Source organism: Rhinolophus sinicus, chromosome 15 (genome assembly GCF_057876585.1).
Source record: "Rhinolophus sinicus isolate RSI-liver-muscle chromosome 15, RSI-T2T, whole genome shotgun sequence".
Taxonomy (NCBI): domain Eukaryota; kingdom Metazoa; phylum Chordata; class Mammalia; order Chiroptera; family Rhinolophidae; genus Rhinolophus; species Rhinolophus sinicus.
In genome coordinates, this window is record NC_142515.1 from 111663738 (window position 1) to 111678934 (window position 15197).

General features: G+C 35.9%; 1 protein-coding gene across 7 annotated transcripts in view; it reads left to right on the forward strand.

Annotated features, from left to right (window-relative positions):
* SH3D19 (SH3 domain containing 19) overlaps positions 1 to 12103 on the forward strand; it is a 141910-nt gene extending 129807 nt beyond the window's left edge. For 4 of the 7 annotated variants that reach the window (XM_074338447.2, XM_019722822.3, XM_019722844.3 and 1 more), the window contains 5 exons: positions 1367 to 1569; positions 2022 to 2074; positions 4062 to 4251; positions 4994 to 5091; positions 8554 to 12103. In XM_074338447.2, the coding sequence (XP_074194548.2) occupies positions 1367 to 1569; positions 2022 to 2074; positions 4062 to 4251; positions 4994 to 5091; positions 8554 to 8670 (661 nt within the window). In that variant the 3' untranslated portion in view covers positions 8671 to 12103. The remainder of the gene's footprint in view (positions 1 to 1366; positions 1570 to 2021; positions 2075 to 4061; positions 4252 to 4993; positions 5092 to 8553) is intronic. The other 3 variants (XM_019722829.3, XM_088792576.1, XM_088792577.1) reach the window with 1 other exon arrangement.
* The last annotated feature ends 3094 nt before the right edge of the window (positions 12104 to 15197 follow it).

Sequence of the window (15197 nt, forward strand, 5' to 3'; positions counted from 1 at the left end):
TATTTTATTTTGGCCCACTGGTGTTTATCTACCAACACATTTTTAGGAGGTGCAGATATTTTTGTCACAGAAAATATTTCAACCTTGTAGAAATAAGAACCCTACAAAAACTGCTAGATATTCTGTACTATTTTGTTTTTAAGAGGAACTAGAAGACAGTAAAGGAAGAGTTAAGGGGGAGGAGTCTGCCTTCATGTCTGAACACCTTTTTATGCATCGTTGTAACTCTTTGATTTAAAATGCTGCCTCAGTGCAACTTTATATTCCAGTTAAATGAGCAAATTAATAGAATTCACTACCTGCTGAAGACTGTAAACCTGTCTTTGAATAGGTCAGACATAAGGAGATGCTCCCTGAGGACGTTAGAAAATAAATGCAAAGGTTACCACAAATAAGAAAACTTCTGATGCCGCATTAGTTGAATTCTATTTCAACTGTTTCAGTTTTTCTCCTGTTTTTAAGCAGCATTTAATGTTTCAGCAGGTTGAATTTAAAGTGGACTTTCACAGCCATTGACCCATTGACCTGACTTAAATCAGAATTTGATTAGAGTCAGTACCAACCTTTTCTCTTCAGACAATTCCATCTCCTTAGCCCATTGCTACTGAAACTTCCTTTCTAAAGCCTCAAGTTGAAAATTTGGTATTAAATCATGCCTTCTAGACACAGTTTTATCTCTGCGTTTATGTTCATTTTAGTCAAAATTGCAGATAATTTAAGGATTGTTCTACTTCTCAGAAATGAGCTTTTTTAAAGAAGATACAAAAATCATTTTTAAAACAACAGGGTTGGGTCTAAGACTAAGCATTGTAAGATAATATGCCGAGTTTGTTTCCTTTGAACCTTCTAGTTTTGAAGACCATTCATCCCTATATACAACTCGCTGACTGATTCAACATATGCTGAGCATCACCACTGCCAGCTGATGCCCTTACATTCTCCCGTGGGTTTGCTGGCTTGCCCCGAGATCCCTAGGCTTAGCACTCCTCAACTCAGTGCATCTGTAATTGAGAGAGTTCAGACTGGCCCAGGAATGCAAGGACATAGAGACTGGGGAGATTCTGTAATGAAGTAAAGGTAATCAGAAGACATGACAGTGTAAACTGACCACCAGCTTATGGAATTCTGCATGTCTCTGTGATATTGACTTTTGCCTTTCAGAGTAACTAGGTTCAGATCTAAAAAGTAACGACTATCATTTAGAAATGTAGCTTATTCTTTTTCATGGAGAAGTTTAAATTATGCCCAGTATAACTTGTTCCATAGTAAACAGAGTAAATATTTATTGAAAAAATGAATGAAGGTTTTAACACATTCTGAAAGTTCGTAATCTCTAGTGTAACGCACAAATGTGATCTTTGTTCAGAGGTCCGAGATGTATTGCTCGGTTTGAATATATTGGAGACCAGAAGGATGAGTTAAGTTTCTCGGAGGGAGAAATTATTATTCTTAAAGAATATGTGAATGAAGAATGGGCCAGAGGAGAACTTCAAGACAGAACTGGGATTTTCCCCCTTAACTTTGTGGAGCTCATTGAGGAACATCCCGCCTCTGGTACAAATGTTTTAAGTGAGTATAGAGAATATTGTTTTCTATTAATTCAAGTAAACCAAATAATAGGATAATACTTACGCTACATAATAATCCAATTGTCATATTTTTTAAGGGAAAAAGAAATGATTTTAAAATGGTCATTTGTGTGGGATAGACATTATTGTGGTAATCTCTCAAAGAGCTGTTTTTGGTGTTTTAGGTAATTAGTAGTAGCTTCATATCTGAAATGGCAGGGGAAGAATCATAGACTTTTAAACAGAAATGGACTGTAGAGTATATAATCAATGGATATCCTCCTTCACTTTACAGTAAAAGGAGATAAACCCAGAGAGGGTAGCGTCTGGTCTCTTCAAAATATGAAGAGACTGGTCTGGAATCCCAGACTTTTCATTCTCTCCTATAGCTTTTCTCCAATACTGTATGGTCTTTACATCTGAAGTTTTGACCTTTTTTTTTTTTTAACATAGGCACAAATGTACCATCGAAGACCAAAAAGGAAGATTGTGGAGCAAATTCTCAGGTAAGCTCCTTGAATAGATAACTGTAGTGAAAGCCACATTTTTAACTCTGGGAGGAATATTAAAATCATAATTTTCCAAAGAAAATGTTATAAAATCACTTTTCAATTCGTGTAGTAAATGTTTGAAATAAAGAGGTGGTTAATATCTATTCTGCATATAGAACTCATACAAATGGATTAGAAAGACATGCAAACCCTGATAGAAAATAAGGAAAGAGACATGATTGGAGAATAAAAGAGATAGTATTAAGTGGCAGATATTAAGATGTTTAACCTTACTAGTAATCAAGAAAATGCCTCGTAAAGCAGCAATACAATACCATTTATCCAGTTAACAAAGATTGACTACAATTCAACACTAAAGTAATTATGTGAGTGTTAAAAAAGAGATTACAAATAATTATTATTTTTTCTGACCCTATGAAAGGATAAAATGAGATAAAGTTTTAGTCACAAAGATAGTCGTAGTGGTGTTATTATAATAGGAAAAATTGAAGACAACCTAAATGTCACCATTATTGGTAGAATGTTCTGAGGCCAGGGAAAACTAGATTTAGAAAATAAATGTCATGAGCGGAAAACATGCCTCAAAGGAAATTGAATATATAACATAAAAAGACTAGAAGAAAATGTATTTATTAACATTCAGTTGCCCCTATGTGGTAACACTATAGATTAGTAGGTATTTTTCCTACTTCTTCATACATTTGTCAAATATTTAAGGAACATTTGAGTTATTTTTTTATAACAGGAAAGAGAAAAAACTGGATTAACATTTTTGCATGTGTAACATGACTTGAGAAGTTTTTAAACTGAACAGGAATGTGACTTCCATTGTGTTTTGTGAGCTGTTTTAAAAGAGTGAGCCTCATGGAGTCATTATCAGAATGTAACAGGAAATTGATTGGGCTGTGTGTCTCTTAATTGTTCCATCCCCACCTACTGATCAAGTCAAACAGGGAAAAAAGTAACAGATTTCCAAAGGAAATGAGTCGTTGCCCCTATTTCTTGGGAGTGATAAGGACCATTCTTTAGGGTTGCTTACCCTAGTGCAGGAGCAAGAGGGCTAAGGTTAGGAGGTTTTGTTTGCTTGTTTTTTTGTTTTTGTTTTATGAGCCATCAGTTGTTGAGAACTTAAGATGTGCCGGGCACTGTGTTAAGTGTTCTACATGCATTATTATCTCACAATCTTCACAGCAACCTTAAGAGGAAGCTGAGGCTCAGAAAAGATAATCATATTGTCCCATGTCAGCTAAGAAGTGGCAGAGCTGGATGTGGAACCCAGGCCTGTCTGGCTCAAGCCTTTGCTCTTAGCGTTATCCTCTCCTTCCCTACCTGAGCTTTTTAAACATAGGGCTCTCATCCTGACCTGGCAGAAACACCTCTTCATAGAGCAGAACCTTCCTCTGATATGTTAGAGCATTTCATCATACTAGCCCACCACATTTAGTTATTCTGCCAGCCTTAGCGATAACTACCTCATGAAATTAAAAGTATGGATTAATGAAGCCCTATACTATGGAATCTGATAGCCTCTGAATCAGGTAAAGACCTGAGAATTAATAGAATGCCCATTGGATCCTTCATAATTTAGAGGAGCTTCACTGGAAATTATATTACTAGAATTTGTTCATAGTGTCATAAATACTATACATAAATATTGTATGTTTTTACCTAGGTTTTTAAATATAACTGTCATAGACATAATTAGAAAGAAGGTTTTGCTTAAATATTATATATCTTTTAAAAGCAGAAGAGCCACAAATTCTATCACATGTGTCATATAGATTTATATTTTGAGAAAAAAAGTTATTGGAAGTTTTTATTTCTAAAACTTGATAGCAACATAAAGTATTAGGTGATTTAAAGAAACCTTCAGGCTTTGAAATCTTATGACACCTTAGCTTTTTTTCTACTATTTTTCAACCTTTGTAGAAATCAATTTCAAATAAAATCTCCCATTTCTTATCAAATTTCTGATTTGTAGCAGGATAACAGTCTTTCTGGAGAATGGTGTGAAGCTCTTCACAGTTTTACGGCAGAGACAGGTGATGACTTATCCTTCCAGAGGGGGGACCGGATCCTGATCCTCCAGCGTCTGGATTCCGACTGGTACAAGGGCAGAATGCGTGGCAAGGAGGGGATCTTCCCAGCAGTCTTTGTGCGGCCCTGCCCAGGTATGACAACGACAGGAAGTGACTCTTACTCTCTAAGGGGAAGCCCGAGACTTTTAAAATGATATATACTGTGTTTCCTTGAAAATAAGACCTAGCCGGACCATCAGCTCAAAAATTAATATAAGACCCGGTCTTATTTTACTATAAGACCATATAGTAAAAGATATACTATATATCTTTTATATTATACTATACTATATACTATATAGATATACTATACTATAAGACCTTATAGTAAAATAAGACCGGGTCTTATATAATGTAATGTAATATAATACCAGATATGATATGATATATGATATGATATTATATGATACCAGGTCTTATATTAATTTTTGCTCCAAAAGACGCATTAGAGCTGATGGTCCGGCTAGGTCTTATTTTCGGGGAAACAGGGTGTTTCATTTCCCTCTGGCCACGCTCAGTTTAAATTGTTTGCCTAAGTTTGAAAGAGTTGATTTATAAAGTTTTATAAACTCTCTTATTCATATACTTTCTTGGAGTTAAGGGGGAAAAAAGATAAAAATGCCTTCACTTGATAATGGCTAATTTTGTCCACTAAATTTATTTTCTATCTTTTTTTCCTGCTAAGAGAACATCTTTCATCTTTTTATAAATTAAATAAATTCAAAATTAATTGAAAATATTCTGCCCTGGGAATGATAAGGGGGTTTCTTAATATGTTTGATTTGTGCTTTAGTCCAATGTCTTTCTATGTATTTGAATTTTTGTATCTCCACAGCTGAGGCAAAAAGTATGTCTGCTTTAGCACTGAAGGGGAGGAAGGCCAAAGCCTTATATGATTTCCATGGGGAGAATGAAGATGAACTTTCCTTCAAGGTCAGAATGTGTGTCTTTTTGTAACTGTATTAGGAAGGTATAAATTTTGAAATGTTTTCCATTGAAGGGTGGAATATTGATCATTAGCCAAGAATGAACACATCTCACACCGTAACTCTAAAGGACAAGATTAGAAAGTGAACGAGGCAAATGTAAATTATCAATAAGGCGTTTAGGTACTTAAACCTTATTGGCTTGATAGCCCCACAATCCCCAAATTCCTTATTCCTTGGCCTTTTAGCATCAGATCTCAGTAATATTGGAGTTTTCACTGGTGGCCCTAGTAAAGGATGATCGCGTACATGGCCCTTGCAGCCTGCTCTTATCATGTCTTTGAAATCAGTGGAGAAATCAGTTCGTACCTACTACAACTGGCCACTGCACCAGTGCCTTATGTCCACAGATATGGACTCGGCTGTGGGGAATGGACCTCAAAAGTTAAGCTACTTTGCAAAGGGTTTTTTAGCATCTAAAATTTAATCCTAATCTTACTTCCTTTTTTTTTAAAGGAAAAATTCCATGATCCTATTTCCCCAATCCATAGTTGGACCATGGTCAGAGGAAAGCGCCCAGGGTAGTACTTTGAGACTGTGCCAGAGGATGGAGGGTGGTTTTAGTAGTCGTTGCTCGCAGAAGGTTCTGTGTCATATAGCAGTAAATTCTCTATCGTTTGATCAGGGGCGGGGATGCCATAGGGAGAATGAAAGCATCAAGGAGTGATTGGACAAGATGAGACTTAAAGCAGTGGGTGCCAAACAAGGCACCCACAACAAAATGAGGAAACAAAATAAGGAAAACAAAGTGATATTGGGTACGTGCAGGCTTTTGGGGAGTCATGAGTTGGGGCATGCTGAGAGATATGTCAGTTATAAGGTTGCTAACTTTCCCATTTTGTGATGGAGTTTTTGTTTCTTCTGACAATATTTTTTTTGTTTTCATATTAAAATGTCATTTCTGTTATAAAATACTAGTGAACACACAATGCAATATACAGATGACGAATTATAGGATTCTGCACTTGAAACCTGTATATTATTAACCAATGTCACCCCAATAAATTTAATGAAATTAAAAAATAAATGATTGTTAGTAAATGATATTTCTTACGGAAAATTATAATTTGGTAACCCTATAGCACTTTCTTTTTTTTTTTTTAATTCTTGGTACCTAAAACCCAAATGTTTGGAAACTGTTGCGTCAGTCCTTTCTAGTCTTTTGAGAGTTAGTGGCTCAAAATTCATTCCTTTTATCTTTAGACTGTTACTTCAAGTGAACAACCTGGATTCAAACTTTTTGGATGTTATTTTGGCCTTCATTTAAGTTAGAATTCAGTGTCCTCCAGAAAATAAGTGGTCTTCATTTTACAAATGACTAACTGTAAGCAGGATAGTTCTACAGTGTTTTTAGTTAAAGGATTCTGCACTGCTTTCAGTATCGTTGATCATTAATATTTTTGTTAAATATCCACAGAATATTAGATAAAACTTTTTTTAAAATTGTCCTAGCCCTCAGAAAACTGTCATGCTATGTACGTAAAAGCTGAGAAGAATAGTTTTAGTGAACCATTATGTTATAATTTAGAAACCAGAAGGAACTTACTTATAATAGAAACTTTGAATGGCCAGAAATTTTACAGTTTTTAGCAGAGTAAAGTAAATTAATGACATTTGATAGTCAGCATTTTTCCTTTCCATTTTCCATAAGAAAGGCCTTAAATCAAACCATTTTTTCCAGAGGGCTATGTACTAGGGCTACAAATAAATCCATTTAGCTTGATAAAGATATTCTTAAAAGTAGCCAGGGTCATTTTGGACCATTATAGAATCTTAAACCCAGATTCTAAGAAATTGTTAGAAATAATAAAGAACAAAATGGTTTCAGGAGATAACTTCAAAAATTATGTGATCTTTTGAGGAATTTTTATTCACACACAGTCCCTTTGACTAACCTGATGAGGAAAAATCAGTATTCTGAGTCAGACTGAAGCTCTTTAAGACAGGAAAAAATGAAAATTTTATACTGAGTCCAAGGAGGAATGGAATAAACCAAATGGTAGAGGACAATACCATTACGTGGAAAAACAAATGCAGAGTTGAAAATGCTCAGGATGTTGAGAAAAGGCAATTCTAGTAAAAGCCGTTGTAAATAAAGAGGTCCATTGTAAAAATGTGGTGGCTCCACAGCCTAATGGTTAGAAATACAGGTCCTAAAATCACACTAGATTTGAATCCTGTCCCTATCACTAACTAGACATGTGACTCTGAGCAAGTTACTTAATCTCTCTTTTGAGCTTCAGTTTCTTTTTCTTTAAAATAAGGAAATCTGTACACATATCTCTAAAATGGGAAGAATAATAGTACCCACCTCTAGGACTGCTGTATTTTATAATGAGTTAATTCCTATAAAGTACATAGAATAGGACAAGGCTTACAGTAAGCACATGGCTCACTTATCTCTAAGTCTTTGCTTAAATATCACCTTCAGCAGGCCCTTCCCTGACCACACTAATGAGATGGCAACCCCACACTGTCTGTCTTTCTCTGCCAGCATATTTATTTGTTTCCCTACTCTAGAATGAGATCTTTTATTCATTGCTGTGTCCGTAATGAACTGAACAACAGTGTCTGAAACATAGTGGGCACTCAGTAAATAATTATTAGATGGGGGAAATACACACACACGCACACACACACACACACACACACACACACACACAAATACATACAGTATATACAGAGGGTGACAAAAAAATGTATACACATTTTAAGAAAGCAAAAACTGTATTAAAATTATAATACTCAATATATACCAATAACAAAAGATGAATACAAGTCACATTTGACTTCTGCAATTACAAGAGGTGCTCAAAGTGGTTACCATCAGAGTAATTTTCAGTTTTTTTAATCGTTTTTATACGCGTACACACACACACACACGTACACCTGGGGTGCCAAAAAAATGTATACACATGACTTGTATTCATCTTTTGTCTTTTGTTACCGGTATATATTAAGTATTACAATTTTAATACAGTTTTTTCCGTTCTTAAAATGTGTATACATTTTTTTGGCACCGTGTGTGTGTTTTGTATGTGTATGTGTGTGTGTGTGTGTGTATACATATATAAAATAGCTGGTATTGATATAGATATATAATAGTTGGTATTGTTATTAAAGAAGAATTTTGGATTAGGAATGGTGAATTTGGGGGGCACAAAATACAAGCAGGAAAATAGAAGTGCAACAGGAGTGACACTGGCAAAGGAATGGGCTTTGAGGAAAAGAGGCATACAAGTAAATGGCATCGTTAGGTATAGATCGTCTTTGTGATGTATCATTTAATCCTCTCGGCAAATCATGATAAGTTAAAGAGAAGATTATATATGCCTCTCCAGATGGGCTGCCTACCACACTTTTACTCAACAGAAACTAATAATTCTTTACAATTCCTGTTTTCTTACAGGCTGGAGATATAATAACAGAGCTGGAATCTGTAGATGACGACTGGATGAGTGGAGAACTAATGGGAAAATCTGGAATATTTCCCCAAAACTACGTTCAGGTTTTACAAGTCAGCTAAAGGTGAAGCTTGACTGTGTTCCTTGGCACAAGAACTCACTTGAACTATCACTTTGACTATCAGATACATTTTTGCACTATTTTTTTAAACTGAAAGAAATATCTATGCTGTACATTGTACTCTAGAATTTTCTGAAAGCAGAAAATATCTAGATGTCATTATTAGATGTCATTCACAGTAGAAACGTGCATGTGGAAATTCATGAGCAAGTATTCTACCAAGGGAAACATCAAGCAGGGTTAGCAAGGCAGAGAAATACTTCCCCCCCGGGAAGTTCTGGTGACATCGAGCACAGGGAAACTCCAAGCAAAAGTTGCACTTGGACATCTATTTTCATCCGCAAAAGTAAATTAACCGTGCTTCTTCATTTTTTACTTTAGTTTAAAAAGAGGACGTTTGATATTCTACATGCTGTAACTATCAGGACATGGTTAGTAATCTAAATTTCATTTTTGATAATTCTAACAGCTTGAGCACATTATCCTTTTTACCAGGGCAAATCCTTGCTTCAGGAGGGGGTCATTTATGACTGGTCAGAGTCTTTGTAAGAATGGGGTGAATCTGCTGATGCTCACCAAGTACTCCTGTGTTTCTGTTTCCCCTTTGCTCAAGGATTTGAAGCGGGTTACAATTGATTGTATGCATCTTAGTCAAAAGAACAAAACCATCCTGAAATGCCTTGCTAATATGACTAACCCTTTCATGTACCTGCTGTACTTCTTTCTTTCCTCCATTTATACTTTATGTTAACAGGGTTATTATAAAGCACATTTTCTGAATCAGCAATCATTCTCTTGACAATTAATGTTACCCAAAGAAACATTCATTTTCTTTGCATTACCCCGGTAATATTTAAAAGCTATGTCTTGTTTAAGGTACATTATGAATCACATATATCTCAGAATACAGAGCAACTATTAAGATGGAAAACAATGCAAACTCCCACATCTCATTGCTTCCCAATATAATCAGAATGAAAAATAATTTAAGAAGACTGAAGGCTGATACTTTCTTGGGTTTTCCCACAGCTCATCAAACAAACAAACAAAAAAAACACTTTCCTGCTATATCCATTGTTATGCATGCCAACTTAAAATAAAAGTGGTTCTTTATAGGACTGAATCAATTAGTTTATTGGCTGAAAAAGCCAAATAGGTCGAAGACAATCTTCCGAACAGATCAATGGAATAGAATTTCATTGGAAATGTAAAACTTTCCCAACAATGTTCACGACTTTCTTCTATTTTTGAAATGTTTCATATACTGGCCACTTTTTAGCTTTTATTATTGTTTCCCATTGTCCCAAAACCCACGTGGGGTTCTACAAGGGAGGATATATTTACTTAGTCTTGATTAAAGGTCATCTCTTAGTTATATGGTTATAATTGATATAGGGGCTGTTTTTTCTACATGTTTTGTGTCAAGACAGTATAAAGAAAACTTGTCAAATTTTACTGGAGTAATTTCATGAGAATTGGATGACTTAAAGCATTATCCCAACTAAATTCCCATTTGCAGCAAGCTGTACAACAGTAAGCAGGGTGTGTGTCTGGAATAGAACGTGAGGAATACTTTTTTGTGTAATTTTAACATCTTATATCGAAGATCATGAAAAACCTAGCTTTGTTGGAGAAAAATATCCCTTTTAAATTTTGGCCTTCTGTCAGCAGAATGATAAGTGCAATAGTTGTAAATCTACTTGACACTGTAATAAACTGAACTGCACTTTTCGCAGTCTTTTTCTCATACTAGACTGAGATGTTTGTGAATGGAAATGGTATCTTTATATCTCCAGGCCTTTCCACCATATAGGCTCAATAAAGGATGGTTGGATGGATGGATGACTTACATACACAGCAGTACCATCTTGGATCCACCAAAATCTACTATCTTTCTTCTTTAATTTGTTAACAAAAATCTTTATTGAAACAAAACTTGGTTTTTATATCATTTCACTTCATCATGCTACATTTTTAGCTTGTCATTTATTGTCTGCTCAACTGACAAGAAGCCAAAATGTAGCTTGGTATGGATTTTCATAGGTACTTTCTTGCTCTATATATTGATTGAGCATAATTTTTATATTTAGTGAATTTCATAGGGGAGCAATAGGAATGTATTCTTTTTCCTTTCAGGAATTTTAGGTGAAAACCTGACTTTATTCATCCAAGCCTCCTCAAAGTAGAATCTCTGAATCCTTTTTCTTTGGTGGATTAAAACTAGAGAAGTAATTTAATGTATTATTCTTACCCTTTTGATTACCCTTTTGAACACTGAAGTGACAGGTTTTGTTAAAAGATGCCCTTGTTTACATGACTATGTCTTTGTTTACATGGCTGGAGGGGTAATGTAATATATCTTTCACTGTGCTCATGGAAATCATGTTTTGAATACAGTCTGAAACATTCCAAATGAAAAAAGTCAGTACATTTATCAACATTTATTGTTAGAACTAGCATTTGAAAACAACAAAATATCCTTTTTCTGTAGGGTTTGTTATACATCAGTACTCAACAATAATTGTTTAGTTTTTATTTAGTTTCTTAAACTTAGATAAATATACCTAGAGAAATATTGATGGATAGATGGGCCTATTTTAAAGGGATATTTGGTATAATCATTACTGGTTTATTCCTTTTAATTAATGTCAAATCCACATTGGCCATATGATTCATAATACAATGTCATTGAATGAACTCTTAATAGTGAATTTTTTCCTGAACTAATAGGAAATCATTTTCTAATCTATGCCTTTTTACTTCACTGTAATTATAGAGGGAAAATAAATACAAACAGAACAACAGCACCACCTAGGGGCCTTTCACCTAATGGCAAGCTCATCTTTGTTAAACTACAGAAGAGTGCAGACCAGAGCTCTACCAGCAGAGGTTAAATGATTTGCCTAAGGCCATACAGGTATGGCAGAGCCTAAAGCAAAACCTAGCTCTACTTATTCCCCATTCAGTATTTTTTCCCATTTCTTGTGCTAAAGTGATACATTTCTCTTTAGTAGTTAAACAGGTAGAATTGATCTTTTTTATTGGCCTGTAAAAGTTGTAGCTTTTCAGATATAATACAGGATTAGAACAAATTGCAGAGAATAAATTAAAACCTTGAACTAATTTCTTTCAAGAAAACTCCTGCTCATCTTCTCAGTTTTATTATGGACAATATATATTAATGTTACCTAGAAATGCGAAAGTGAACTGATCCATTAGTAGGGACTTTTCTATTTAATAGGGGATATTTGAATGCTTGGAACATCAGATCTTGAAAAGGTGTGACAGTAGGGCGGTGCTCTTGGTAACCGCAGAGCAATCCTAAACCTAGCTTTTCATATACATGTAGCACAAAACACAGTTTAGTATTTTGGAGTCTAATAGATTAACTCAAGCACTGTTGAGCTAATAAATTTGTATTTCAGATTCTGGAACACATTCTGGATTTTTTTGGGGGGTGGGGGGTTGGGTACTTTTCACTTTATTTTTACTCTTAGCCATTGCAGAGTATATTGAATTGAGAATCTAGGGGGTAGTATAAACTTCACACCTTTTTAGGTGTCACAACCTGGAAGACACAACCTGCTGACTTTCAAACTTGTCCGTCTACAAAACCAGTTGTACAAAATCCCTGTCAAGAAACTAGCAACGTGCCAATCTGGCTAATGGGGGCTGGCCAGTTTGAAGTGAGCAGAGCTGACGGGGTGGGGGCTGGGAAATTCAGGATCCAATGTCAATCAACAGCCTGGGGAAAGTTAAATGATGGTTAGTGTATTCAAGCGTTTTCAAAATACCCTTGTTTCCCAAACCAGCTCCTTGGATGCTTTCGTCAAACAGGGTGAATTTTTTAAAAAAGAAATCTTCATTGTATATATACCGTGGGTTGCCTATTTATCTTCAAATACTGCAAATTAAGCAATAACTCAAGGAAATATTTCTCATAATTATTCAAATTCATAATTCAAAAAAGGAAAGTTCTGCCAGCTGTCTGTTTTAACAGAAATTGACTGACAATCTTTAATACCAAATTATCAGTCCATATTTAGTTCTTTACAATTAACAAAATGAACAGCTACATTTATTTCTCCAATCATGTCCAAGTTTATTGGATAGAGCACTAACTCAAATATCACTGAGGCCCACCAACCACATTGTTCCCCAGGCCCACAGTTGGCCAACAGCTTGAAGAGAATTGTTACTTCCAAAGAATCTCTGAGCTTGTGGATAATCCTTCAGCGCAGTACTATACATACTAAGATTATACTATTCTAGGTGTATTCTCTTGATATATGAAACGTCAAAGCTATTAAAAATAAATATGCAGTGATTAAAAAGTTACCCAATTCATCTGTATATACAGAGCACTCTAGGGGAAGATGAGTGTGGGGAAGCAGGCAAAGGCCTGCATCGTTGCTGGTCAGAGGGGCTTGGGTGGGCTGAGAAGGCCTAGTTGTCCACTGCAGTGAGCGAGTTGGGGGTAAGGTCAGAGAGGAAAAGAAACTAGGACTCTAGGACACTGTGCGTCTCTAAGATTAATTACCAAGTGGGAGGACTGCCTCTATGCAGGTGTGTTGGGCTATTCCTGCTGGATGGGGATGGGCGGCTTCTCTATATTCTACTGGATGGACACAAGGAGGATCTACTTTGTAAATAAGGGTAATGAGACCATAGAAGCTGAGGGAAGAATCAGGATCACATTCACAAATAGGGCGGCTGGGAAGACCCTACACACTGTTCCCCAAAAAGTCAGCTAATAAATCACTTAAGCTGGTATCCAGCTGCAGGAAGTTAAGATTTTCGTCTTTACGATTGGGCAGTGAGGTTCACTACCATTGGGCCATAGATGCCTAGAATACTGGCCCGGACCCCTGCAATTTGGGCATCATGATCTGGTGATTTGATTCCTGTAGGTGGTGCCCAGGTCACCGTGCAGAACTGTAATGTGAAGTCAAGGACTTGAATAGCATGGTAACCAAGAAGCCCATGACAGAAAAAAAAAAATGTACTTAGGTTTGGTTTGACTTAAATAGGTATGAATATCTGCGTTCATGCCATGGAAAACATACCCGATTACAAGACACAAAAATGCAAGTTCATGACCTAGTTGACTAACCCACATTTAAAAATTGGGATGATTTGCATGAAATGTAGATACTAAATTCTGAGTTTTGACAATTATATGCTCATACAACTGTCAACAGAATATTTCCACCATCCCAGAAAGTTGCTCCTACCTCCCCAGTCAGTTACGTCCTCCTTTTCTCCCGTCCCTTCCCATGCGGAGGCCATCAGTGTTTTGATTCCTAGCACTGCAGATGCATTTTTGCCTGTTCTAGAATTTAATTAAAAAATGGAATGGCATAATTATCTACTCTTCTGGCTTCTTTTGCTCAACATAAATTTTTGAGATTTATCCATGTTGTAACAGTTCATTCCCTTTTATTATTCAGTAGTATTTGATTACATGAATATGCTACAATTTGTTTATTCTATTGGGTTTATCCAGTTTTTCGCTATTATGAATAAAGCTGGTATGAACATTTTTCCAGCTTTCAGATAGAATTGACTGGTATGAACATTCTTAAGTCTTTTTGTGCACATAGGATTTCATTTCTCTTGGCTAAATTTACCTTAGAGTAAAATTAAGTGGTAAAATGTTTAATTTTATAAAAGCCATTGGTTTCCCTAAGTGGTTGTACCATTTTACACTCCACTAGTGATGTTTGAGTTTCAGTTACTCCACATCTTCACCAACATTTGGTTTTATCAGTCTACTCGTAGTGTCAGTTTCAGCCAGTTACATTTTGACTCAAAACAATTACAGTACTGCAAAGATTTCTAAGAGCTAATGACACCTGCAGTAATTCCTTGACCTTGACACTTGCATTGCTGATCACATTATACCCAACAATTAACCACTGAATTGGTGACTGGATATTTAATAAGCAATTATAGAAGTTTACAGGTGTATTAATAGCATTACCTTTTTAACGAATCGTTTTAGAGATACATGCTGAAATATTGAATTGATATCTGAAATTTGTTTCAAATTGGGGAGGAAAGTGTCAGGAACTGTGCCCCTTCATCTTTTACCCCTTTGCTTACAGTTAGCCTGCCAGTGGCATGGATGCTGATGGAAGACATGAGATTCCAGGGTCTTTTGTGTCGGTTTCCCATGCCCCCCAAATTCCACAAGTGATGTAAAGGACCCATCACACATGGGTTGCATCACAGAAGAGGAACACTAAGGCTTAGCACTATTACAGTAAGTGGAAACGAGGCTGCTTTTCTGGGGAAAGACATTACAAATCTCAAGGATGCAAACACAACCCTGAGAAATGACCCAGATAAAGAGAAATTGTATTCTCGGCGTACCTAAGGAGAGCTTGCCTGGATACTCAGGCTCTATAGCAGATTGCCTCTCACAATTCACTCCTCAGCCTGACACATTCTTAGCCAACTAGAATTTTTACGACTCGACTCAGCCAGATTAATCTGAGGTTAGAATCTCACACATTTAATTAAGGA